General features: G+C 42.4%; 3 protein-coding genes across 6 annotated transcripts; 1 reads left to right on the top strand and 2 right to left on the bottom strand.

Moving 5' to 3' along the window:
* Nucleotides 1-33: 33 nt before the first annotated feature.
* LOC310961195 (ataxin-2-like protein) lies at nt 34-11,142 on the bottom strand. Of its 4 annotated transcripts, none has more exons than XM_083933187.1 (24): nt 10,694-11,142; nt 10,481-10,599; nt 9,336-9,375; nt 8,784-8,840; nt 8,389-8,460; nt 8,038-8,197; nt 7,473-7,594; nt 7,129-7,220; nt 6,758-7,006; nt 5,910-6,361; nt 5,715-5,801; nt 5,512-5,625; nt 5,245-5,325; nt 4,992-5,053; nt 4,356-4,690; nt 4,198-4,267; nt 3,815-3,949; nt 2,959-3,022; nt 2,682-2,863; nt 2,336-2,474; nt 1,548-1,657; nt 1,089-1,268; nt 766-937; nt 34-662 (listed from the first exon to the last, which is right to left on the bottom strand). In XM_083933187.1, exons 2-24 carry the CDS (start codon nt 10,531-10,533, stop codon nt 613-615), a joined length of 3,078 nt encoding a protein of 1,025 aa, XP_083789313.1. In that variant the 5' UTR covers nt 10,534-10,599; nt 10,694-11,142; the 3' UTR covers nt 34-612. The 4 variants fall into 4 exon arrangements, with proteins under 4 accessions (XP_083789313.1, XP_083789314.1, XP_083789311.1 ...); XM_083933188.1 differs by having other exon boundaries at nt 10,481-10,596; XM_083933185.1 differs by having other exon boundaries at nt 10,481-11,142.
* A 1,427-nt stretch (nt 11,143-12,569) lies between these two features.
* On the top strand, nt 12,570-18,765 carry mto1 (mitochondrial tRNA translation optimization 1). The gene is made up of 13 exons (XM_083932699.1): nt 12,570-12,704; nt 13,328-13,530; nt 13,617-13,816; nt 13,931-14,048; nt 14,480-14,778; nt 14,939-15,051; nt 15,141-15,331; nt 15,438-15,568; nt 15,984-16,188; nt 16,457-16,628; nt 16,761-16,870; nt 17,024-17,181; nt 17,346-18,765. Exons 2-13 carry the CDS (start codon nt 13,341-13,343, stop codon nt 17,511-17,513), a joined length of 2,055 nt encoding a protein of 684 aa, XP_083788825.1. The 5' UTR covers nt 12,570-12,704; nt 13,328-13,340; the 3' UTR covers nt 17,514-18,765.
* Nucleotides 18,766-19,307: 542 nt separating this feature from the next.
* Nucleotides 19,308-24,064, bottom strand: LOC310961249 (tectonic-3-like). Its single transcript, XM_083933254.1, has 14 exons — nt 23,645-24,064; nt 22,880-22,994; nt 22,701-22,798; nt 22,431-22,543; nt 22,182-22,290; nt 21,417-21,529; nt 21,276-21,314; nt 20,855-20,929; nt 20,631-20,750; nt 20,451-20,549; nt 20,245-20,348; nt 19,946-20,093; nt 19,677-19,811; nt 19,308-19,562 (listed from the first exon to the last, which is right to left on the bottom strand). The coding sequence occupies exons 1-14, from the start codon at nt 23,958-23,960 to the stop codon at nt 19,317-19,319; spliced, it is 1,830 nt and encodes a 609-aa protein (XP_083789380.1). The 5' UTR covers nt 23,961-24,064; the 3' UTR covers nt 19,308-19,316.
* Nucleotides 24,065-27,267: the final 3,203 nt, after the last annotated feature.

Here is a 27,267-nt window from a genome sequence, read left to right as displayed (position 1 = left end):
GTCCGTTTTTTTTTTATTAATTATATTTTCCTACAGGAGAGAAGAAGCAAAGGGTGGTTTTAACTACTTGAGCGAGTTAAAAAAGGAAAATAATTTGCTAAAAATCCCCCCTCTTCAAATAACTCCTTTCATGCTGTATTCATGAGAAACCCAGTCGACCGTCTATTTTTCCCATTCGTATCATGGTACTTACAAAACCCTAACAGGCTAAAAACACACTGCTGGAAGATAAAGTGTCTGCTGCCGTTTTTCATCCGTGTTCTTTCCTCTCCGACTGGTCTGCCCAGCAAGGTGCCTCATGTCTCTGAAATGGGAAGAAGTTGGAGAGAAGAGCCGGATGGCGACCGGGGTCAGGCGCTGCTGGCACCTTCATCATTAGCAAAAAGGTCCTCCTCGTCTGGGGCTGACACCAAGGTTTGTACTGATGAAGGACGTTACAGCAGAAGAATAAGGTGCTGTGAGACCTTTTGTCCTCTTCTCTCCTCTGTACGATCCTGTCCGTTTGTTTTTAGGAGTCCCAATCAGTCTGGGCCTCACATCCAGCAGGCAGTGGGGATGTTGGGGCTCATTCCTAAGAACAGTTTGGGAGGCGGGGAGGAGGGCAGATGGGGTTTAGTTTCCAGGCTGATGGAAGGGAGCAGGGTGTGTTTGTACCTGCATTGCTGTGGGGGGTAAACAGAAAAACGACAAAAACTATAAATGCTAAACTTCAAACCACAGATGAGAAATCAAGGGATGGATTTCACTTGGCGTTATGTCACATACCTTGTGGATGTCCTATGTAAAAGTGTTGGTGTGCTCCTTGCTGTGGTCCGTGCTGAGGGTGCTGGGGCACTGAGCCGGGGCCCTGCTGAGGAGGCGGCTGCAACATCACTAACTGGGGCTGACCATGGCTCCCCGAGTGGTGCGGACCTGACATGGCTCCCTGTACATGGGCCTGGGGGGCCAGATGATTGACAAACCAAGTTTAGATCAAGAAGAAACTTTGCAAAAGTTGTGTTCTATTCGGCAAATACGCATTTGCAGAGACGCATGAAAAGGAACAGTAACCATACAGCAGGAAAAGTAGCAGCACCGTGGATACATACCTGTGCTAACTGTCCCAGGGGATACGTTTGTGGGATGCCCTGGTGGCTGTGGATGCTGTAGCCCTGAATGGGGTAAGAGCCTTGTGGAGACGTGTGGCCTGGCGGCATGTTGGGTGGGGTGGGTGCTGACAGGGGACCTGAGTGGTACAAGGACTGGGGCTGTGGGCCTGACTGGGCATTCTGAAAAGACAGAACAGAATATCGAAAGGTTAAAGGAGATAATATAAATCACAATAACCACATGCCAGAGACTGGATTGTCTAAAGTACAAAAGTGAGTTCTTCAGATCGGGCTTAACAAACACCACCTCCTCAAGTGAAAGAAAGTAGTGGTTGGCTTTTGCACTCCTCTAGACCACAAAGTCTTGAAAAACCAGACTTTGGAGGACCCCACCTCTTAAATGCGCCACAGCAAACGTTTTGGTATATTTTTGAAAATTTTAATAGTCTTGTATCTCACCTGTCCAGGGCTAGGTGCAGCGTGCTGGGGAGGGGGCTGGTTGCCTGTTGGGGTACTGGAGGGCTGTGGCTGATGAACTGCACCCGAGTGGTGGGAAAAGGACTGTGGAGCTACACAGAAAAAAAAGAAAATGTTCAATATCAAAAAAATGCTTTATATCATTGTTTTACCGTTAATATATATTGTGAGACTCTTCATAGGAGTATGGAATTAACTAATGGTTATTAGCTTCCTATCAACAACTGTCTGTATTTGATTTCAGTGTCTCAACTGAAGGTCTTCATCGGGCCATCTGAAGACCCTAGGCGTGTTTCCATTAGGGTAAAATGTGCCCGCTCAGAAAGTTTCTGGGCACGCCCTTTCAAATGAATTTCCATTATAAAAAAAAAACCTGAGAGGGATTTACAAGAGTCCAGAGATGACGCATCACTCTGAATGGGTTTCGATCGCTGGTGATCGGCGATACAGCGGAGCAACGCTTTTTCTCAAAGTGAGACATACAGAATAGTTGTAGTTCGATTTAAGGTGACCCAAATGAGTCACGTCAACTTATGTACAAGTAACATTAAAGAAAACACACCATCATAAAAATTCTGGCTGCTGTAAAAGTGTTTGTTGACAGACTTGACAGGCTGTCACCTCGCTGCAGTACGGTGTGTGTGTGTGTGTATGGGAGCAGTACAACCTAAAATTAATATTGGACCATTATCAACGTTGAAGCACATAGCCCTTGTGTAGAAATATTTTGTGTTTCACATCAGTCACTCTGCAGGTTTGGGTCCACTCACCATAGATGCCCTGCTGCGGCCCCTGAGGTCCGTCTCCCTGTGCGGAGAACTGGGGGCCTCCTGGTCCCATGGCTTGTGGGTGGGGACCCCCGCCTTGACCTATCATCCTGGCTCCGCCTTGCAGCATTGAGTACATGGGCTGAAGAGAGGAAAAAAAAAAGCTATTTTTGATGTATTTGTTTTAAATGTGGGAGGATATACTGGAGAACTGTAAGAGGCTGCTATTGACCTTTGTTGAATAACAAGCTTTCAAAACCATGTGTGTTCATTTTAATGATACTGCAAATATTCTTTTAACCATTTAAAACATGAATGGAGAAAAGCGTTAGAGGATAGACGGTCCTACCTGTCCAGGGTAGGGTGTCATGGCCTGGATAACCTGCTGCTGGCCGTACTGCTGCGGGTTATACTGAAGGTAGGACTGAGGGTAGGGGGATGCTACCAGTGGGGCCCCAGCTGCTGACGCTGCAGCTTGCAGCATGGGCGGTGCTGACGAACCATGGTCAGAGCGCTGAGCCACTACTGAGCCTGGAGTAGGCAAAGCATTTTTAAGAAAACAGGTAAAATTTAAAATGGAAACTTTAAATGACATACAGCACTGGAGAGAAAAACTGTGATTTTACCTTTGGCCCTGGGGTATTTTCCCTGGCTGACTGTAGACATGGTGTACTGGTACATTGGAGGGGGCTGAAAGACAGAAATGACAAAGACACCAACTAAAGAAAAGCTGTGGCTGCGTTCTGAGGAATACATTTAAAGCTGAAACACTTAAAAGAAAATTTTGACATTTGATTAAAATTCCCCCACATCTCAGATTTCAGCTTCTCAAATATTAATATTTATTGGTTTCCTTATTTTAATTTGTTCAGACAAAACAAGACATCTGAATATGTCATCATGGGCTCTGGTGAACTCTGATAAGCACTTTATTAAGGAGGGGATCGCCACGGACACTGGTATCGGCCGATTTTTAGCTTGTTGATTGCCATTAGCTTATCAGCAAATAAGATGACATTCATCGATGTTTATCTGTTGTGTTACATACATTTTTGGCTAAATGTTGTATTGTATTGAAGCAGTTATTTTGCAAAAAATATACCCTTTATGTGTAAGAACTGAATGAAAGGCTGTTTCTTAAATGTCTATTATTGCTTAATGCTTAGTGACTTGCAAACAGTTAGTTGTTTTTATCAGATAAATAATTATCTGCACCAGATTATTGTTTTTAAAAATATAATAAACATTGATATTGACCCAGAATTTCACAAAAGACTGAATGATTAATTAAGAAAGCAATCAGCATAACCATATTAATCGATAATGGAAATAATTGTTTGTTGCAGCCCTAAATAAACTGAAAACTCATTGCTTTGGATAACACTCTACTGTCGCTGGTCAGACCAACTGTTGTGCTACTACACTCATGTTCAGTTTCCATGTCTTACTAGTAAATGTGGAAAGGTTTATTTGCTCACGTACCTGCACAGAGTGAATCTGTGATACATAGGAGAGGTAGGGGGTGTTGTACAATGGTCCCTGTCCGCCTGGGTGCTGAAGGACCACTGGACTTGGAGGAGTTGGCCGAGGTGGGGTGGGCGCAGTGTTGGGCTTCGTCTGTACGACAACACAACCAGAGTTAAATTGAACCTGCATGTCACTCAGACACACGGGCGTTTCAACTGATTTTATTAATCAATGTCAAATAAGTGTTTTCTTATTTGTACTTTACTGCAGTTTTCATGTCATGGAAAGAACTGGACTCCACTTTAATACATTCCTTGAACACTTAAGTGCTGTCTCTAGCTTCCGCCAAGATATTGTTTTTCACATTTAAAGGATTTAGAAGGAATTAATTGGCTTACCATCGGCATTTGAGGTTTGATGGGGTTGAACTCTTTAGCGTTGGGGTTTAAGGTGGATTTCTTTACTTGGCTAGAAGATATGAAAAATTGTGTTTACAAATGACACAAATTAGCTAAATCAAATAGATTACTACGCAAAATCTCTTTTTGAAACTCACTCTGGCACGCCCTCTGGCCGTTCTGTTGCCTCCTCGCTTCCCGGGGTTCTGGCTGGCTGCGAAGTGGCTGGTGAATGCCTGTCGGAAACGGGTGCTGTGGCGGCGCTTGTTGCGGCACCAGGTGTAGCTGTGGCATCCTTGGTGGAGTCCTCAGCAGGGGCTGGTGAAGCTTGAGGTTGGGGCTGGGAAGGACTGGGAGCTGGAGTCTGAGCTTTGGGCTCTGAAACAGGATGAGGGTCTGAGGGTTTGGCTGCAATGGCGACCTCACTGACAGCAGGTGGTGTTGCTGCTGCTGGGGAGCCGGGAGAGCTACAGCTGCCTCCACTCGGCTGGAGCTGCAAAACAAAGGAAGGTATGGAATGATTCGATGGGAAAGAGTTTAGGAGGGCTGAATGAAAGCGATGGCAATCAGATAACTGTGATGTAATGACACATTAATAATGGTGGCCTCAGTCTTTGCAAATGAAATGGCCCCTAATGTACAATCATTTTCGTTGCATTAAAAGTGAGGATACCTTCAAAGTCGCGTGAAACATTTTAACAGTCACAACCGAGTGAATGAAACAGTGATTTTTTACAGAAATCATCCAACATCAGTAATGTCTCAGGTCAACTGAAAGGCAACTGAGCTCTTACCCTGAATTCCTTGCCAAATTTCCGCAGCTCTTCAATCTGCGACCTTTGCTGAACTGAGGGGGCTGGTAGAGGAGAGAGGGGAAACAAACGTCAGTGAAAATGGGAACAGTTGGAAACTGCAAACTCAGGGCAAGTGGTCAAAAAAACGTACTGGGCATGCAACTTTGCACAAGTGGATTATATGTCCACTGATGTATGTGTCCAGTTAAATTAAAGACTAAAGTCCAGCGTGTAGCTGTTTTAACACACACACCTTTACTGCTCTTGCTGTCCTCCGTGCTGCTTGAGCTCTCTGCAGAACGCTCTATTGCAGCTGCGCCAAGGATTTCGTTCACTGTAAAGACAAACAGTAAATGGATTAGTTAGAAGTTCTTTATTAGATTCCACCTTCAAAACTTAATTTACTGCGACTGCTCATTGAGGCAGATAAAGCACACATCACTGTAGAAAAATAGTTTTGACTTTGATATCTAAGTCTTAACTCTAAAACAAAAACAGAATGTGAGAAGTCAGACGGTACCATCGACTGGGAAGAGAGGGGCGGGGCCTGACGTCTTCTGGGCAGGCAGGGAGACAGACGATGTGTCCAAATAAGGCGTGTCCTGGGAAGAACCTGATTTAGGAGAGCGAGTAGCTGCAAGGACAGGACAAGGAAAGGAAAGTTTTAGGCAAAATCATCAATTAAATAGAAGAGGATTTTGTAAAGAGGTCTACTGAATTCACCTGTGGACTGAGAGTGTGAGTTTGAAGTACGGATTGTTCTGCTCGACTGTAGAGTTCTTTGGGCTTTAGGAGATGTTCTGGTAGAAACTGAAAGGCACAAAAAAAATCTCCTTATAGTTTTTCAAAAATTATACTGCCTTGGCAACATTCAAAGATGCCGTTAAAACACTTTCTGACACAAGTACAAACACTGACCTCCATTAACAGGCCTACCAGCATCAGACAGCGAGTGTGGGAGTGAGTGGGAATGAGGGACTGTGTGTCCGTGCGGGGCAGGGGGGCTTGCTGAGGATGGGGCAGCTGAAGCAGAGGTTGGCATGGGTGCTGGTCCTCCTGAAGAGGCAGGCGTGTACGAGCTTGCAGGGCCAGAGTTTGGGCCTGGACTTGGGCTTCCCTGGGGGTGGTGGGGAGCGTAGGTCCCGCCTCGGCCTGACAAAGGGCTGTTTCTCTCCGAGGGGGAGACGCCAGACTGGGGACCAGCAGCAGAGGGCAGTGGGGGTCTGGGGGAGGAGGAGGATGGAGGGTTGGAGCGATAACCTCCACTTAGACGGTTGTGTGGTGGAGGTCCACCAGGACCTCTCTCAGCTCGCTCCCGCTCCCGGTTCATCTCTCTCTGACGTTGAGGTAATGGAATGTACTTGCCCTCCCTGAAAGAGAAAGATAATATGTCACATACATACAGTATATGTGATACAAGAACTACTACTGTCAAAACTGATGTGCATAGAAATTTAATGAAAACTATTTGAGGTGAAATGTTCATTCAAAAGTTTGTTTGGATTTCAATCTGTAAGGCAGGAGTGGGAAACCCAAGCTCTGCATTTTTTAGGTTCCTCACTGCTCGAACACACCTGAGTCTAACGATTATTAAACCCCTGACAAGCTTCAGCTGCTTGATAACGAGCAGAGCATTAGAATCAGGTGTGTTAGAGCAGAGAGAAACCTAAAACATGCAGGACAGTGGCCCTCCAGGAGCAGGGTTCCCCACCCCTGCTATATAATACGACAAACACTTCCTATCTTCAATGAGCAGCCCCTCTCACCTAGTGCTGGCTCCAGGACTGTCTCGGCCCCTTTCGCGCTCTCTATCGCGTGGGCTCTCGCGGCCCCTCTCACGATCATTTCCATCTCGCACCACAGCACTGTATTTGTCCTCCTCACTTTTGCCCTCATCGTTTTCCAGGCCAACACGATGGCGATACTGGGGGCTAGACTCAATCTCACTGGCCAGGCGAGCAGCGCGTGCCTCCCTTTGCCGAAACATCTCAGAGGTGCCTTTCTCCAGCGGCACACTTGACAGTGGGAAAAGGGCGGGAACAAAGAAACAAAATTACCTTTAGAACCGTTTATAAAGCCAAAGTCAGTCTTAACTTTGATTAAACATCAATAATTCCTGAAGGAAACGGAAACTTACGTATACATGGAAAGGCTGGAATCATATGTTGACGTGACTCCATATTTCACTTCATTGAAACGGAACATCTCATTGGCATCCCAGCCATTGGACTGAAAAAAACAGTAACAAAACAGGGAAATGAATGGGATAATAAAATAATCAGTACTTTAAAATGATGCTAAATTAGTAGAAGCTTAAAAGTCTGTTTTCTTGTGGTCAGATAAACAGCCAAGATTTGCTTGTATGTGGTAAGTATAACCGAGGGTGCATATCATTATACCATTTCTGAGTCCAAAGGGCATTTAAATCATCAGATGGTTAGTTGGTGTTTCTGTGTGCGCTAAAGAGACAGAGCGACTCACTGCATCATTTTCCAGATCGTAACTCTCTCCATTGCTGTCTCCTCCCTCCCATCTTTGCAAAACCTTCTCTTTGTGTTCTCCATTGACACGAGTGGAGCTGATGGCTGTATCTGTGAAGGTGTCTAAAATCCAAGACAAAAAAGATCAAACATTTGTGTTTCGTTTGGCAAGATTTGCCTACAGCCTGCATTTGGATCTCAAAATACTGTATTAAATGTATCATTATGTTATAATTTGCTTACTTTAACCGTGTTGCAAAAAAATCAAATTTTCTCCCCTTTTCCCCATGATGGCAAGAGGTAATTTAAACCAGTCAAGCCAAAGAAAACCAGTTACTTAAAAATCAAGGACACTCTTAGCATGACCACAGTGTGTTGTTTATGTCCACACAAAGCCCTTTTCTCATTTTCAGGAGTAACTATAAGTCATGGCTTTAAATACATTACAGATCTGTGAAGAATTTGTATTTGTACTTTCTTTCACCCAGCACCCTGGTCGCTAGCATGTGTGTGTGTGTGTGTGTGTGTGTGTGTGTGTGTGTGTGTGTGTGTGTGTGTTTTTTTACCTCTGGTGGCATAGTTGAGGTCAACATCTTTGCAGATCATAGTAACCAGGTCTGAAGGGCTGAAGATCATTGTGTCAGTGATGTCCTCCCTTCGTGGCAGAAGAGACGTTGAGCTCTCCTCCTCACTGCGTTTGTGTACAGCGTCCACAGCCAACTCACACTAAGAACCAAACATTAGGGAGGCAAAATGAAATTTAAAGACTGTGTGATCTTGCAGAACTGGACTTGTTATAGAACATACATTGTTTTCCTTTGACAAATTTACAATTGTGGTGATAGGATTTTCTTGCAGTGTTTCATTAAACTGGCAGAGGGAAGTGCATGACTATGTGCTCAACATTCGCCTCTTACCCGAGAACTGAGAGTCTTGAATATGCCTTCAAACATACTGCCATTCTTCACTCTTATGTCACAGGTGGAACCCTGAGAGAGAAACATTTTGTTAAGTCAATCACAAACAAGGACTAGCTTTGACACAGGATGCAAAGTCTGCCTCTTCACGAACAAAAGTAAAACATATGTCCGTTCTCAAAATCAGATGGACAAAGGCGTTTAAACCAGTCATCCTCTGCCAGCTGCTGTAACCTTTCACTGCCTGGGACAGACGCAGCAGGGCGGGACAAAAAGTTACCTTCACTCTTAGCTCTAACTATTACTGTACATGTCAAAGGGGGATACAAGCTATTCATTTTTCTTGAATAATCATCCAGGTCAGAAGAACATTAATAATAAGCCAAAAGACTTACCACAACAGCTGTGAGGAAATGAAGCATTCTGGCATTGTTGTACACACCCTCAAACACCTGCATATGGGAAAAGGTATAGAGTATCCATCAAACAAAGTTTCACAGAGACACGACAAAAAGGGAAGGGTAACACCAACGCATCCTTTAATGCAGGAGAACCGCACTCTTCTGAAGAGAGGTTCAATCCATGTTTGACCCACTCATATAGACTGTCGTCACAGTTTATTCCTGGTTGTCAGATTAAATTGGATTGGAGCTTCATGTACACAATATTTTTTTTCAATAAAATGTTTTGTATCAGTGGTGTTAAACACTAAAAACAAATATTCTCACTAAAAACAAATATTATCTCTCTTTATATTATGTCACTTGAACAGAAATACTGATTTTACATCTACGTTTTTTAAATCTTCATGTATGTATGTATGCACCAACTTGAATATGCGATGGGACTTGAAGAAAATACATACATTTCTTCGATATCACCCCTTAGTTTTTGTGCATATTATGTTGTTTATTTACAGCTTGACTTTTCTGAATCAGTATACTCACAGGAGATGACTGGAATGTTGGCTTCGCAGAAGCTCGATTCCTGTAAAAAAAAAAAAAAAGAAAGCAAAAAAAAGGCACCAGTTAAAACAAATTTGTCTTCCTAGAAACTTAAGGAGTATAACTTTGAAACCTGTCAAGGCAGTGTCACATTCCACGTTGCACAGCTGGGGCCTATCAAACATACAGTTGGATAAGGAGAAGTTAACACGCTTAACTTACAAGTCTGACAAGTTCTCAAATCAACATTCCTGCTGCACTTAAAATCTCTATCCACATTGCAAACTTGGTCTCTAGAATCACCCACTATGAATATATACTTTGTATAATACTGTTAACCTTTCTTGTGTAAGTGCAAGGCGTCCACATGCCACCTTTCCCCTCTGTGGCTTGGACTAAAAACACTGCCATCGGAAACAGAGGCAGTTTTTATCAAGGTAATGTAGAGGTAATGTAAAGTCTTATTTTTACTCTTGCAGAAGACTTCAATATTGTTTAACATTTCAAAAGCATGCATTAGAATTACTGATAACTTTAAAAATGGATTACAGATGAGATCTCTCTTCAGGAAAGAAAGGAAAAGAGGCTCTTTAAACTGATTACATCATGGCCACATTTTAACAATTCTTTCCATTCAGTTAATAAAATGATTTGATCAATCTGGATACGAAATACAATGCACCTTCATGAGGAATGCAAACAGGAGTGCATTAAAGACACTCACTCAGGGGTTTAGACCACATATGATCTGGTGCTGGTTATAAAAACCTGATGTAAATGCTGCTATTACAGGCCGTTCTGAGCTACAAAGAGGTGTTGTTGTGAAAAAACAACATTCAACGCCTCTCCGTTGCACCGAAAGGCCAGATAAACTTTACACATCTTGTATTCTGATTTGCTGCTCACTGCTTTCACCAAACATGAACCCACCTCACTTTTTTCCCTTGTATTTAATGTGGGCATTCCGATTGGCCCACGGCGCCTGTCAATCTAACATGATCCCCTCCGATTGGCCTAGAGAGAGAAGTTCTTTTTCCGAGACACACCCACTACTGAGCACACACACACAGAGCCTTAACCGGTAGGCCTCCAAGTCCCAGGACAATCCCCGGACTGTCCTGACAGGAACACCCCCCCAACACGCTTACCTCCCGGCCGGTGTCCTGCTGCCGCTGTTGATGCCGCTCACCGGTGAAGACATGACGTTACCGGCGGGGCCCGAGGTCCCGTTGGACGCTTTTCTCCCGCCTGAGCCGGGCTGCTGCTGCTGTTTCAGCATTGCGAAGCACAAAGCTTAGACTCTAACTTATAAACGCAGTGGATGTGAAGTAGAAAGCAGACTATGTTTGTCAATATCACACCTGTCCTGATGAGAGAGAGCCGGTGTCACAGTGAAATGAGACCGGCTATTGTAGCTACTCTGGCTAACACACTCGCTTATGGCCTAAAATGTAAAGGCAAAACACCGCGCTATTTAAATTAAATAAAACATGAAACTCAACTGGTTTCCCCCCTAATATCTACTCTGTAACCACAGAGGTTATGTCAAAGCACGCGACTGATGAGACGACACGAGTTTCCGTGTGATTATGTAGCAATAGCTCGAGCTAACTTAGCATTAGCTTTGATCCTCTGGTTGATCTGCTCTCTTCTTCTCGCTGTCGCCTGGACTCCGGCACCGCAGACCCTTCCGTTACAAAATAAGAAGGTCTTGGTCGTCACTTGTTGTCAGTTGGCTTAGAAAGTTAAATGTCTCAGGTTTCTTACGTGAAAACCTGCTGCGGGTCGGTCAACACCACCTCTCGGTAGGTTCACTTGACTCAATCCGCGCGCGGCGGCTGACTAGAAACCGGCTGGAGGGGGAGGGGGCGTGGACGTGCACGTTTGACCTACTGGCGAGCGCGCGTACGTGGTGTGGAGGACTAAACATGACTTAAGTCCTAATAAATAAATGAATAAATGCTTAAAAACATAAATGCATGAATAAGTGGGACCTCCTGCCGCATTAACACATGGATACAAATACATAAATAAATAAATGTAGGTGAACAAAAATGTAGAAATAACTGTAAAACATTTATTTATTTATGATTTTCTTCATGTATACATGTATTTATTTATTCGTTTATGTATTCCTTTATTTATCTGTTTATTCATGCATTTATTTATTCATTTATGTATTCCTTTATTTATCTGTTTATTAATTTCTGCATTTATTCATACATTTATTTATACTTTTATTTCTGTATTTATTTATTTGTGTATTTATTTATTTATTTATTTATGTATTTATTTATTTATTCATTTATTCGTGTATTTATTTCTGCATTTATTTATTTATTCATTCCTGAATTTATTTATACATCTATTTATGCGTTTATTTATTTATTTATTGAGACTGATTAATCCTATACATTTATTGTGGGAGTGTCAGTATACGTGGTTGTTCTGGTAAAAGAAAAGTGAGAACTATTTTAACATTCTCACTATTAAAAAAAAAACAAAACAATACATTGGATTGTGAATTTATTAATTCAGCAAAGAAAAATTCACATTCAAAAAGCTACATTTTTCAAAATCTCGGTCAACCTTTAATCAAAAATGTCTTTATTTTGAGTCTATCTTAATTATTAATAATGAGAAAAGTATGTATACAGCTGATATACTACAAGATTGTTTCCAAGGAAAGGTGATTATATGGCCTACCTTTCAATTCATTTTTTTGTATTCATTTATTTACTTTGTATTTATTGTTTTATTTTTATTTTATATTGTGTAAATATTATCTCTTCTTAAATTTACTTATGCTATGTCATCATAATTTAAGTAATATGTTCATTAAAAGGAAAAATGGCTGCCTTATAAACTGTTCTATATATATATATATATATATATATATATATATATATATATATATATATATATATATATATATATATATATATGATTTGTCCTCTAATATAAGCAAGAAGGGGTGGTTTCTACTGGCCACGTGGCAGTCACCTAACAAAACAATATTATTTTGTGTACAAAGCATCACCTAGACATTTATTAATCTCACCTTCACCTTCACCCTCCACATTTTCAAGTGCAAGTTGCTGTTGCATGCTTTATGTTTTCATTTCATTCAGGAATTAATCAATGCGACTTAAACACGCAAACCGGCTTGACCTCGTAAAACAACTTTGTCAGTGCGTCTATACACCAGGTATTACGGCTGTGAGCCTCAGCCAGTATGGCAGCCTCCATAAAGAGCGTTTGTGTTACATAGCAGGGCTTTCCCCCAAGGATCTTTATCTTTTTTTGAATCTTACAAAATCTTTCTACACCAAATTAAGAAAAATACCCGCTTCGCCTTCTGCCAAAACAATTGTAAGTATCTTTAGGAGTCGAAGGTTGTAGTAGTGTTAGGTGTGTGCTGGTCTGCATATGAAATCATGTTTCAGTGTTCCTCTGGTCCTACTTTGCAGAAGGTTAAGGTGTATTTACATGCTGTAATCTGTAAAGATCGGTTTGTGCGCGTATATGTGGCATCCGCATTATTACAAATCATGAGTAGGCCTGTACAGTTTGGCCTAAAGTATCCTATGGAAAATCTGTGTTTTCATGTCCAGTCAGCCATACAAATGCTTTAAAGGGGCAAGTTTTGTCTTTTAGAGAACCATAGCTTAAATACCTCCCAACTGCAGTTTTCATACATAGAAAATAAATGAAGTGCAAGGGGATTTAGCAGCATTATATTAAGTCGTTAAATCAGCTTAAAGGCAACTGAAACAAAAAGAGACAATTTGAACATGACCTGACACTAGTTGGTTAAATCTTACCATGAATACATCTATCAATTTTATCACGCTTTTTAATGGAGTTATATTCTATTTCAGTATCAAATAACATTTATTTTACTAAAGATTAAAGCGGTTTTGCCCTCATGCTTGCTGCTCCCATTAAAAAATCCACCATGTCCACATTCTGACCATCTAACCCTCACTCTGCAGATATGAATCCCACATGTTGACGAAGAAGCTTCCCCCCCTGCAAAGTTTCCTGTCACTGGTTTCCAGACGTGCCAATCACGCTGCCCTACAGCAGTATGATGTCATTGTCGTGGGTGGGGGTCACGCAGGGACAGAGGCGGCGGCGGCGGCAGCCAGAGTGGGAGCTGAGACACTCCTGGTCTCACAGAAAATACAAACCATAGGTGAGAGAAAGAGTCTCTTAATAAAATGCTTATTGTCCTCAACAATCTATCGAAAATATACACCTTCTCCCATCACATCCCCTCAGGTGCCCTGTCCTGTAACCCGTCTCTGGGAGGAGTAGGGAAGGGCCACCTGGTGAAGGAGGTAGACGCTCTGGACGGGCTGTGTGGTCGAGCAGGAGACTGGGCTGGGATCCATTTCTCTATCCTGAATCGTACAAAAGGTCCCGCTGTGTGGGGCCCGAGGGCCCAGCTGGACCGGCAGCGCTACCGAGAATTCATTCAGGTATCTCGTACACAGATGTTGTTTAATTTCCTGTGTTAAGCATCAGATAATGTTTGTATGTGAATTAATTAAAAACATGTTTAATTACGTGTCTGCCTGCTGTTTCTCATTAAGTCTGAGCTGCTGTCCACTCCCAGACTGACGGTATTGGAGGGCTCAGTGGAGGAGCTGCTGGTGTCAGAGCCAAACCCAGAGGAGCCTGGACACCACAGAGTCACTGGGATTCGATTGGGTAGGGCGCAAATGAGAGGTTTTGAAAATATTGTTTTTGTCCAACTATTATTGTGGCAACTTCAGGACACAAAATGACACCTAGGGTTTAAATTAAGCTAATAATTTATTACAAATTATGTCTTGTTTGTCATTTTTATATTTATTACACCGCCAAGGAGGTTATGTTTTTGTTTTGTCAGTTTGTTTGTTTGTTTTGACCAGATTTTCATGCATCTTGGCGGAAGGGTGTAGCATGAGCCGAGAACCAAGCCATTACACTTTGAAACAAAACCGAACCACAGGGCGGATAAACAAATTATTTTTCACCTTCATTAAAATTGTGAGATAGGGCATATGTGCTACATTCATGTGTTGTCACAATAAACAGATTTTTCATGGAAAAAAAGTAATCAGTTTATGATTTTGCTCTTCACTTGACATCTTTCCCAGCAAACAGAAGCCACCCGATCTCAGCCGGCTCCGTGATTCTCACTACTGGAACTTTCTTGTCTGGCTCCCTCTTCTTGGGCCAAAGCACGTCCCCCGGGGGTCGGATTGGAGACGCTCCATCGAGTGCTGGGCTGTCCCAGACACTGAGGGAGAGGCTGGGGTTAAGGATAGGCAGACTGAGGACTGGTACCCCTCCCAGGATTGTGAAGGATTCAGTGGACCTTTCCCTGGCTAATGTTCACCCCCCTGACACTCATCCAACACCGTTCAGTTTCCTTAATACACACACACGCTGCAAGGTGAAGATTCAATTAATTCTGTTGACTAAGTGATTGTTTTTTTTCAGCGCTAGTATTACAATGAAAATCTTCATAGTTTCAGGAAGTGTAGAAAATCTGAAAAGTTGTCTTTAAAATGTTTTTTAACGGACTTTTATTTTGGAACTAAACCCTTCTCCAGCCTGAAGAGCAGCTGCCTTGCTACCTGACCCATACTACTCCTGGTGTAGAGAGAGTGGTGAGGGAGAGTCTTCATCTTAACTGTCACATACAGCAGGACACCAAGGGTCCCAGGTACACACACACACACACACACACACACACACAAAACATTGTGCAGTGTGTTCTAAAACTCTAATAACAAGTGTCTTCTTCTCTCACAGATACTGCCCATCCATCGAATCACGAGTGCTTCGCTTCCCAGGCCGAAAGCACCAGGTGTGGCTGGAGCCTGAGGGGCTAACCTCTGACCTTTTGTACCCTCAGGGTCTGTCCATGACCATGCCTCCTGACGTGCAGCTCCGCGTCATCAGAGAAATCCCTGCCATGCACAAAGCTGAGATCCACACGCCTGGTACTTACCTGAATCCTGATTGATCTGCACAGTAGCCTAGACTGATTCACAGCACATCTAAAAGTCTCTGGTTCCTGAATGTTTCGTATACTTTTGGCTTTTCCAGGTTATGGCGTGCAGTATGACTTTGTGTGTCCCACTCAGCTGAGCCCCGCCCTGCAGGTGAAAAACACTCAGGGTCTTTTTCTGGCCGGTCAGATTAACGGAACAACGGGGTACGAGGAGGCTGCTGCACAGGTAGCTGCTCTTTTCTGTTCCACTGTATTCAGCGATACAGTGTTCATACAGTTATGTGGGTCATAAAACACTTTTGAGTCTTCTGCTTCAGACTTTTGGTACACACTGTAACTGAATATAAGAATATACTTCTAAATCACATTTTAACAGAATAGCAGGTGTTATCTATGGAGGTTGTTTCATCTTCTTCCTGGCAAATGTTGGGGATAGAGCTTGTGTACTGATTAGAAACGCACAATACTATTCACTTACACAAGTATTCATTTGCACAACAAGACGCCCACATATAGCAAAAAGCTTTAAAATAATGGTATAATGGCACCATAGATACTGTATATGAATTACGCGGAAACAGATTTCTGTAATAGAAGAAATCATATAAACCTGAGGAAAACTCTTGTTTCTGTCTGTGCAGGGCCTGTGGGCGGGGGTGAACGCTGCCCGCTCGGCACTCTCCATGCCTACAGTGGCATTGTCTCGGACAGAGAGTTATATCGGGGTTCTTATAGATGATCTGGTCAGTCGAGGCGTCACGGAGCCCTACCGCATGTTCACCAGCCGGGCTGAGTTTCGAGCTACTCTAAGACCGGACAACGCTGACCTCCGCCTCACTCTGAAAGGTAGGCATAGTGACTGTAAAGGTCCCATATTTTAAAAAGTAAGATTTCCATGTTGTTTTTGATTGTAAAGCAGGTCGAGCTGCTATATAAATACTGTGAAAGTATCAAAACACTCAATCCACAGAGAAATGCACACAGCCCATATTCCGAAACTGTGCCTTTAAACGAGCCACAAGTTGTTGTGGCTCGTTTAAAGCCACAACAACTAGTGTTATTCTTTTTTCTGTCTCTTAGCTTTTCTCCTTTCATAAGTGTTTTCCTCCACTAGGGTTTGAGGAGGTGGGATGTGTTTCCACTTTGCGCTACCAGGAGGCTGCGAGAGTGAGGGACGGTCTGCAGGATGCACTGGCAGCCCTTCAGGCGCTCTCCTTGTCCCCCACCAACTGGAGAAAAAAGCTGCCCGACATGCGTATGAGTGAGGCCAAGAGCAAATTACTGACGTGAGTGATGTAAAACCACCAGTGTAATGAACCGAACCTGCCCAGTTGAGCATGTGTGGTGTTTCACCTCGACACAGAGTCAAACGTGGTGGACATTTGGTCCCGACTGTTACATTATGGCTTTGTTTTCAGTGGTATGGACGTGCTGCAGTACAACGACGTGTCCTTTGAAATGTTGGCATCTGAATTCCCAGAGTCCCTTTCACCTCACATGGAGTTCTCACAAAGACTCAATATAGAAGGTAAAAACTGATTTTTGAGGCAAAAGGGAAGAGGAAACTTCCTTCATGGCTCTGTTACTCTTCTGCATTGTCTCAAAAATTTTGCTTTGATATTGTGTTCTTTTAAGCTTCCATGACGTTCTTTCTCAAGAAAACATTTCTCCTGTAATTTAGCTGTGTACAGGCCTCACTGTAACCTACAGAAGAAAGAGATTGAGAGAATTCAGAAGGAGGAAAACATGTCACTCCCACAGGACATAGACTATTTCTCCTTGCCAGTGTCTCTGTCTCAGGAAGTCAGAGAGATTTTGGACAGAGTTCGACCCACCACTGTGAGTATCGAATTTATTGCTTATAAAAAACCTGTTTTTCTTTTTTCATTTTTATTTACAAGGACCAGAAAATGGTCAGCCCTTGGCTAAATTAACGTTTGTGATAACTTTCGTTACATAAAAAAGCAATTAATATGCAACTAATACTGTGCTTGATCCTCTAGCTGGGTGCTGCGACACGTTTGCAAGGTATAACGCCAGCTGCAATCGTCCATCTCCTCAATTACGTACACCAAGCAGCACAAAAGGAGAGAAGACGACACAGACACCAACCAGACCACAAGGAGAGAGAGGAGGAGCTGTGTGCAATAAATGCACCTTCACCTCAGTGAAAAGATGACTCGTACATTGTCTTGTAAATGTATGTACAGTGGGTACGGAAAGTATTCAGACCCCCTTAAATTTTTTACTCTTTGTTAAATTGCAGCCATGTGCTAAAATCATTTAAGTTCATTTTTTTTCCTTTTAATGTACACACAGCACCCCATATTGACAGAAAAACACAGAATTGTAGACATTTTTACAGATTTATTAAAAAAGAAAAACTGAAATATCACATGGACATAAGTATTCAGACCCTTTGCTGTGACACTTGTATATTTACCTCAGGTACTGTCCATTTCTTCTGATCATCCATGAGATGGTTCTACACCTTCATCGGAGTCCAGCTGTGTTTAATTCTAATGATTGGACTTGATTAAGGAAGCCACACACCTGTCTATATAAGACCTTACAGCTCACGGTGCATGTCAGAGCAGATGAGAATCATGAGGTCGAAGGAACTGCCTGAAGAGCTCAGAGACAGAATTGTGGCAAGGCACAGATCTGGCCATGGATACAAAAAAATTTCTGCTGCACTTAAAGTTCCCAAGAGCACAGTGGCCTCCATAATCCTTAAATGGAAGACGTATGGGATGACAAGAACTCTTCCAAGAGCTGGCCGTCCAACCAAACTGAGCAATCGGGGGAGAAGAGCCTTGGTGAGAGAGGTAAAGAAGAACCCAAAGATCACAGTGGCTGAACTCCAGAGATGCAGTGAGGAGATGGGAGAAAGTTCAAGAAAGTCAACCATCACTGCAGCCCGACGAGTGGCCCGACGGAAGCCTCTCCTCAGAGTAAGACACATGAAAGCCCGCATAGAATTTGCCAAAAAACACATGAAGGACTCCCAGACTATGATAAATAAGATTCTCTGGTCTGATGAGACAAAGATAGAACTTTTTGGCCTTAATTCTAAGCGGTATGTGTGGAGAAAACCAGGCACCGCTCATCACCTGCCCAACACCATCCCTACAGTCAAGTGTGGTGGTGGGAGCATCATGCTGTGGGGGTGTTTTGCAGCTGCAGGGACAGGACGACTGGTTGCAATTGAAGGAAAGATGAATGCGGCCAAGTACAGAGATATCCTGGACGAAAACCTTTTCCAGAGTGCTATGGACCTCAGACTGGGCCGACGGTTCACCTTCCAACAAGACAATGACCCTAAGCACACAGCTAAAATGACGAAGGAGTGGCTTCGGAACAACTCTGTGACTGTTCTTGAATGGCCCAGCCAGAGCCCTGACTTGAACCCAATTGAGCATCTCTGGAGAGACCTCAAAATGGCTGTCCACCAACGTTCACCATCCAACCTGACAGAACTGGAGAGGATCTGCAAGGAGGAATGGCAGAGGATCCCCAAATCCAGGTGTGAAAAACTAGTTGCATCATTCCCAAGAAGACTCACGGCTGTATTAGCTCAAAAGGGTGCTTCCACTCAATACTGAGCAAAGGGTCTGAATACTTATGTCCATGTGATATTTCAGTTTTTCTTTTTTAATAAATCTGTAAAAATGTCTACAATTCTGTGTTTTTCTGTCAATATGGGGTGCTGTGTGTACATTAATGAGGGAAAAAATGAACTTAAATGATTTTAGCACATGGCTGCAATTTAACAAAGAGTAAAAAATTTAAGGGGGTCTGAATACTTTCCGTACCCACTGTATTTCTGAAAATGTACAAAAGGATAAATTAAGGTATTTGTAAGTTTACTTTATATTGTTAAAAAATGTAAGAGAATAAAATACCATTTCCTAAACATAAGAAACCCTCAAAACTTTGAAAGCTCCCTTACTGCTTCACTGTCAAGTATACGACTACCTGGTGATGAATTCTAATCCTGTTAGTAACAGTACTGTGAACAGCATTAAACTCCATGTGACCTTCTCAGCGTCACAGCCGTTAATGATAATGTGCCCGTCCAGCTCAGCAGTGCCTCTAGAGAAGAAACCATAAGGAAACTTCCAGTTAGGCTGAGGCGAGCCTCTGGGGGGTTCTGGGTAAACTGTAGTGTCAACAAACGTCACCTCAGTAGTTAGAGCAGTGGAGGACGACGTAGGACACTGAAAAAAAAAGACAAAGGGAGAGTTGTTGGACATTTTCAAAAGAGGCAAAACAACACATGTTGCACAGAAAATACGTTTTTGGCCACACAGTGAGAGAGTATATGTGCCTACCTTGAAATGTTGACACCGGAATAAATATTTAGCCCCCAGGATGTAGTTCTGGGGAAGGTCTAAGGGACCCTGGCGGGCCCACAGTATTCGGATAGAGAGAGAGTTGGGGAGGAAGCAGCCTGAGTCACATGTTTCCTGAGCGAGGGAACAAAATAAATGACTGTAAACAGGGAGAAACACAGTAAACCATTCACAACACAGGCACACTGAAGTTTCAGATCATTTAAAACCACTTAAAGTTATCAAACACATTACTGACTCAGCTGTACCTGCAGGCTGACAGGACACTCCTGGGTGATGACTCTCGTCCAGTCCGGTTGCGAGCCCAAATTCATGGCGATCACATCTGGGGTAGCAAGTCCCTGCAAGATCCCGTAAATCTGGGAACGCAGCTCTGAACAGTCTCTAGACCGGGAACTAAACAAAAAAACGTGTGAAATGACACATGGAAGATTGAATAAAACTCACTATTGCATCATTATAATCTTTAATATTTTCAGTAACTCTTTACGTAAGAAATGTCAGTCCAAACTAGACGATAAGAGGCGAAGCAAAATAGCGTACTCACCTGAATGTGCAGCCAGTGACGGTGTTGTGTGTGAAGAGGATGGATGCTCGTCTGCTGGGGTCAAAGGAACACTCCCCACTCTGTGACACCCCTAATGTGGTCAGCTAACTCACTGTTAAGGAACCATGATGCACAATTGAGCCGAAAGCTAGCTGGATAAATAAAACGAGTCAAAGAGAAGTTCATGATGTTGTTTGTGAGGATACAGGCTGCACTTCTCCATTAAAGCGCCCAATGAGAGGAGATGCCACTCTAAGTCCAACTGCAGGGATCGGTCCTACTGGAGTGGGGCTCGGTGTCGCCAGCTAGAAGAGAAAATTGGTTTTAATGTAGAAGTTCAATGCATAGTTCATTTAGCGATGAAATCTATAGCTTTAAAAGGCAACCTGGAATTGTACAGAGTGCGTCTGCAACAGCGACTGATTCGGATCCACATCTGCTAAGAGTATGTTCACTGTGGCATATGTGAGTTCCCCTCTGCCCGTGTATCCTATTACAAACTCCACCTATGGGAGAGTCAGGGAAAGGAGGATTGAGTGTGATGCATTTGCGATTTAGAAAAGAATTGTGTGGAGGGGAAAAAAACAATAACAAATCTTCATGCGCTTACATTTTTTACCACATTGATGCAGGAGTTGTTTTGTTCACTCGGTGCAGGCCAGTTGGAGAGTGGTGTGACTGGGATCTGAAACAAGAGTTAGTACAGAGTTCACTTCAAATGGTATAAAAATATAATATTGGTATAACATTTCTAATGCACAAACCGTACCATCACAGGCTGATAATTTACTTTAAAAATCCACACTAAAGAAGCCATTTTTGTTAGCTGATGATACCTCTCGAGTTAATTAATGCTACAGCTTCATGTTTTATTGTAGATGAATAATATATATAAATAGACTATGGCATCAGTCTCTTGATGATTATATGTCAGAAAACCCTAAATGCTTTGGCTTAGGTTGACTGTTGATCAACTTGTGCAAACTGTTCCTGCTTATGGCTTTGAGCTGTATGTACAGTCAGCAACTTACCAGAAAGTCTGACACTTGTGCCGTCTCAACTATTGGAATCTGTCATTTAAAAAAAAAAAGATTGATGTCAGCCTATCTGCTGTGAGATTATCACCAGCAACTGACCACATAAAAGCATTTAGTGCATGCAGACTCACTGACCTTCATCAGGTTCAGGTCAGAGAAGTAGGAGCCAGCGTTGATATTTGGGTCTGTGGTGCACGACTGAGGATTCAACATGCGGGTACAAGACAGAGACACGGACCTCAAGAACTCTGCAAGCAGAACAGAAAAGAAGAGTTATAGTGGTGATCTGCAGACACAATATACTACACATACAGTTAGTATGTATGCCAATGCCTGTTAAAATACAACACAAAAGGAAATGCCTGCAGATTCAGGTTGAACTTGGTCATTTGGGAAGCAAATAATACCAAGTGCAGTGAGAATACTTCAGGGACTGTTGGAAATTCAAAAAGGAAGATAAAGGGCTCCTCTGGCAAAATATGTAATTTTGCTGTTACTGGTGCTGGACCTCCCTAATACCAAACCTCACCTAGGTGGCTGGTCTGGATTTGAAAACTTTTGGTGAAACTGCGACACAAAAGTTTAACAAACTATTGATTTCTGGTTTCCTTTTCCTACACTAAAATTCAAGCACTTTTCTATCATTTCAAAGTGCATATACAAGCTTTTCCAGCACCTGACAGCTGTGGTAAATTACATATGCACTTCTGCATCAGATTAAACCAGATGTTACTGTGCTATAAACAACCAAAATTATGATTCATGACAAAATTCTAGAGAAGGGTGACAAATTCAAAGGAAAACCCACAACAAAGCAATGAAAATCCAAGCACTTTCCAAACCTTGACAACACCTCATTAAAACAAAAGTGTTTCACGCTGTTATTTGGTGTGAGCTCACTTGCAGGGTTGCGGTTGATACAGAATGCAGCAGCAGGCCCTGGAGATGGCTGGCGAAGGAGACCCCGTACGGAGGAGCTGGAGAAATATGTCTGTATGATGTCATCAACCTACAGAAATGGAGAGCCTTTTATGCATTTCAGTTATCAAAGATACACTCTCCAATTCAGCTTTTCTGCTGTCTAAAAGTGTATTGTTTTTATTACTTTAGGTACAATAATGTGTGTTAAAAACAGCCATATCTGTTTACCCTGTAGAAATCTCTGCTGTGGCTGCTGCTGGTTTGTGCTGGTGGTGAGAAGTGGTACGAGTCTCCTAATGCTGGATACTGAGGTAAAGCTGGGGGGGACTGGGGCAAATTATCTGTTGGAAGATTTTTACCAGCATTAGTGTTGGTACTTAAGTGCTGCTCATTGAAACACTCTTGCGAAATTAGCTATTAACATAATCAGTGATTCCCCTGGTGATTGTTTTATGATGTTTCATATCAAATGAATATTTTCTTATTACATCTCCGTACCTTCAGGCCGGACACAAAACAAGGAGTCAGTCACAGTGACAAGGGACGTATCCACGTTAGCCCTGAACATCAGCCATTTCTCAATGCAAACTCCCGATCTGTAAGATAAAGAACTCTTTTAAATGCTAAAAATGTGAGCTTTATGTGCCATTACTTTAGAGCAGGGGCAGAAAACTTACGTGGCTTTCTGTGGACATTCAGTGAAGACGGTACTCAAGTTCGCAATACCACAATCAACTGTGTCACAACAGCAGCCGATGTCACAGAAATCAGGGGTTAAATCACAGAGACAACCTGGATAACAACAGAAAATACTTATGTTAGTCCGATTACAGCAAAGAAGTTCCCTGGTTTTAACAAGAGTACATAAGAAGAACACTTAAAAGGATAGTGTGAGCAGGCCCTAAAATCACATCATTGAACATACACCAGTTGTAAAAAGTAAATTCAACTGGTGTTGTGGTCATTAAACTTACTGGATAGGACTCAGTAGCCACAATGTTGACTTGACACTGTACAATACTAATATTTACTAAACAAGCTCTAATTAAGACTCTCCCGTTAGGATTTTAAATAATGTTTATCAATAGTTTCAGTAGCTATAACAGTAGGCGAGTGTCAGAAAGGGCAAACTATTATAAACTTGAGAAATACAAGATTGTTTTATAGACAAATTGTTAAAAAAGCACCATGACTTGCATAATTAAGGGAGGGGAACCCTAAAAGTAGATGCTAGGGTTAGGCAGACAAAATCGTACAAAAACAAACTGGGTCTGGCTTGCATGATGGGAGACAGTTTGATGGATGTGGCACCTCGTTTTATCAAACCATCAAAACAAAGAAAAGATGTTTACCTGCCCTTACAAACAAATGTCTGTTGCAGAATGGGAACAAAAGGTACGAGCATAAATGTACAGGTGAATGGCAGGTGTAAGTTAAGTTACCCTCTGAGGTCACAACGGGTTGGACGGTGGTTGCAGGCGGCGCTTCGGTGCCCACAGTGGGAGCTTCAGACTCAGTCAGCGTCGTGGTTGCAGTGGCGGGGTCCAGGGTGACCGCCTCGGTGGTGCCGACACTGCTGGAGTCCACCGCCGCTGTACCGCCGGGAGCAGGGGTCACTGAGCTGAACGGCTCCCCGTCCACAGGGCTGGGAGTGACGGCTGTTAAAGTGGCCCCCGATTCTGTGGCTGCGTGAGCCAAACGTCCCCACAACAAGACGATAATTATCTGAACTGAACCGCGCCACTGGCGGGAATTCATTCTGTCCACAAATTTTCACACAAATCCATTCTTATAATGAAATAAAAACAACGTTAAAAGGTAAATAAACAATTTTAGAAAACGTTTTTAGCTAAACATGCTAGACAAACACACAGAAGAGCAAGCTTCTAGTTACCAAGGAAGTTGTCACGGCAACTTCCGTTTCTAAGGCAATAGCCTACTACCGTAAAACCTGTATAAGAGAGGAAAGATATTTTTCAATTCATTAGATCTACTCCAGGGGCCTTTAACGGGTTTTATTTTTTTTAGTCCAAGGACCCCTTAGCTCAAAGAGAGAAGAAGCAGGGACCCCTACTACAAATATTGTGATGAATTGAGTTGGGCCTAATAGGTGACCTAAAGCCTATACACAGCTTTTTATGGTCCATACAGTACTAAGATATTACAATGATCAGAAACATATTCAAATATTTATACATCATATGTTAATGGTAAGCATACATTATGAAGGTACATTGAATCATTCAGCTCAATTGTATCTGTGCATGCTTACCTTGCCTATAAACCAGTAAGCCTATAATCAAGGTTGTGTACATGTATTTATTTATTCTTACATTTATCTTTGCTATTAAAACGTTGCATTTATGCAAATCAAACTATCAAACTATTTGGCAGACTCCCTGCAGTAACTCTGAGGACCCCCTGGGGGTCCCGGTTCCCCTGTTGAAGATCTCGGTCTACTCAGTAAGTGGATTGTAAATTTAACGTTATCTTGGGTAATGGTTGAGCTGAGCTCCCTAGCAGCTTGCCTCCACAGTCTCAACCTTAAATGTAATGTATGCAGTATTTCTTTTTTCTTGTTGCTAAAGCTAAAATATTTTGGGCTTCTCAGCCCATATGCATCTTCCAATAAGGTTTGGCGTGTAAGGACATACAAATCCACTTCCATAAAAATGGATGAGCTATTAACCTAAGCATCTTCCTGAACACACAAATGTCTGACCTTCAGAGTTTAGCATGTAAGTACTACAAATTCCCCATAAGAAATCAGTCAAAGCAGTTATTTAGTGAAGAGCAATAGTCATTTCACTTTAGGCTAGATGAAAAGCTGTGGCCCTGTGTGATCGGTGTGCAACCTCGTTTGGCCTCGGCCGTGTGAACAGAAGAGTGATTCAGTCCTTATAAATATCCATGGCATTTAGCCAAATTAAGGTCTTGGGTCTTTACTTTTGGCTACCCCGAGAGTTATCAAGTTTCACAGTACAATGCCATCAACAAATGTCTTATCATCAGATAAGCCACGCTATTGTTTGTGTAAACCTGTCTTCATCTCTTCCACCTCATCAAGCTTACCTACGTGGCATAAGCTCCATAAGCTACTATTACTTTGACTGTATGAATCTGACCCATCCTGAGCCAAGACCCTGGGGAGCTACAAGCCAAAATTGACCTTAGGAGAGTGTAAACAAAGCACTGTTGTGGAAAAATTAGTCAATGAGGGTCAATCAAGAAAGATGAGGAAACAATAAGTTCGGCTCTCTCCAGTTTATTCCATTCCTTCAAGACATCTGCACAAACGGTCCCCAAGGTTCCGTAGAGTTTAAAATACAGATAGTGCAAAACAGCCCAGCCGACTTGTCCTGTGCTTTGAGTATCACAGAGTCATAATTATAAATTTCAGTCCCACTTGTATCACAGGATGAAGGGAAGTCTCCTCACAAGATATACAGGGCTGTACATTGCATGCAAAGATGGAGAAAACTTCTGCATCATGAGGAGATAAAGAATGTGTTTTGTCCCGTGTTTTAAAACCCAAAACATGTTATTTGTAATTCCCATCACAGCACTCGTTAAACCGAAACACTAGCAAGTCAGTCTGCTCTAAGTTTGATTCTGAAGGTATCACTTGTCAGTGTGGACACGTCAGAATTCTGCGGTTTTCACTGCTACACTGTTGCATCTGTGGCTGCTGGTAATGAAACCACATAAAAGTCTACTGTACTGGGCTATTTTCACCATCATTATGTTTATTTTTTATTAGATGACACAGAGATTTGTCATTCCAGGGCATTCAGGGACGTGCCTGACTGACAGTCCACTGCACTGCTTGTCCCAGGAAGCAAATGCTAGCTAGCGCATTTCCCAGCTAGCTTGATGGCTAGCCGGATTGTGGTGGTGAGTGTCTAACTGGATTTTTTATTAATTTCGTATGTGTATTTAATTTATTGAATTATTATTTGTGTATTTAGTTGACATTTTTAAAATATTTTAAGAAATCCTTTAAATGTGTTTAGCCATTTTAACAAAGAAAATGACTGCTATGGCCACTTTGGTGTGAATTTGCCTGATGGCCTGATATACAGATTTGTTGACACACATCCACCAAATTTTGTAATCTATTGAGCTAATCCGCCCGACAGGGGATGCACATTTTTGGGGGGTGCCACCCATGCGTTTATCCCCGTTGCTCATTCCATGAATGTATGATCCTTACAAGCCGTACCTTGTTGTAAAGGTGACTAAGCAGACTCTCCAACAATATACAATACATACAGTTGGTATAATTAAAAACGAATGGCTGCCACGGCCACTAGTGGGCGCTTTTAAGGTGACCAATATCCATATTAGTTTGATACATATTCAAAAACACATCTACCAAATTTCATGCAAAGTGAAGGATTTTTGCATCATACTGAGCTAATCTGCTCCACTATGAAGGAAATCTCGAGGAAAACCTTATTTTTTTCATGTTATCTCTCTTATTGTGTTATTGTCCCCCCATCCATATGGGGACACTATAAAGCCTCTCATCTAAATGTCGATCTGATTCTGACCAAAACGAAATGTTAGACTATGAGATCTGAAATCATTTTGTGTGGTTCACACCCCACAAAAGAATGTTCCATTGTTGTGCGAACTTTCTTCATCTTTAGAGAGAAACTGAGACTTTCAACGCTCTTTCAACTTAGTTTAAAATTTAAGTTTCAGTTCTTCTAATGGTTTCTGCACTTTGAAGACAGGATTCAGGATTGTTGAACGCTTCAGGCCACTGTCTCGCTTGAGCTTATTTCCTGTGAAAATATTGTTTCTACCTTCAGCAGGACATTGAGTGTGGAAATCCTGGAATGTGTATTCTAAACAAACAGTTTCTGGCTGAAATGAACTCTCCGGACACTTTACAAACACCACAAAGTTTCTACATTGCAAGTTTATGTTATGGTCAACATTTCTTTTGTCTCTGACACAATTTAACACAGATTAAATGTTCGATTGAGTCTTGGAGCGGGATTAGGGTTTGCCTCCCTGTGGTGTGTGACTCCTGTAAGACCCTCCCTTGTCCCTTCCT

This window comes from Echiichthys vipera (assembly GCF_963691815.1).
Source record: "Echiichthys vipera genome assembly, chromosome: 18".
In the NCBI taxonomy this organism is placed as follows: domain Eukaryota; kingdom Metazoa; phylum Chordata; class Actinopteri; order Perciformes; family Trachinidae; genus Echiichthys; species Echiichthys vipera.
This window is presented reverse-complemented; position numbering and strand designations above follow the sequence as displayed.

Coding starts and splice junctions, on each gene's coding strand:
- LOC310961249 (XM_083933254.1), bottom strand. CDS start 23,960: ATGAATTCCCGCCAGTGGCGCGGTTCAGTTCAGATAATTATCGTCTTG. Junction 22,799..22,879: donor GAATGTCCACAGAAAGCCAC/GTAAGTTTTCTG, acceptor TTTATCTTACAG/ATCGGGAGTTTGCATTGAGA. Junction 21,530..22,181: donor TATCAACCGCAACCCTGCAA/GTGAGCTCACAC, acceptor TTCTGCTTGCAG/AGTTCTTGAGGTCCGTGTCT.
- LOC310961195 (XM_083933185.1), bottom strand. CDS start 10,611: ATGCTGAAACAGCAGCAGCAGCCCGGCTCAGGCGGGAGAAAAGCGTCC. Junction 7,007..7,128: donor TCCAGCCTTTCCATGTATAC/GTAAGTTTCCGT, acceptor CCCACTGTCAAG/TGTGCCGCTGGAGAAAGGCA. Junction 5,326..5,511: donor CCCTCTCTTCCCAGTCGATG/GTACCGTCTGAC, acceptor TTGTCTTTACAG/TGAACGAAATCCTTGGCGCA.
- mto1 (XM_083932699.1), top strand. CDS start 13,341: ATGTTGACGAAGAAGCTTCCCCCCCTGCAAAGTTTCCTGTCACTGGTT. Junction 16,629..16,760: donor GCCAAGAGCAAATTACTGAC/GTGAGTGATGTA, acceptor CTTTGTTTTCAG/TGGTATGGACGTGCTGCAGT. Junction 17,182..17,345: donor ACAGAGTTCGACCCACCACT/GTGAGTATCGAA, acceptor TTGATCCTCTAG/CTGGGTGCTGCGACACGTTT.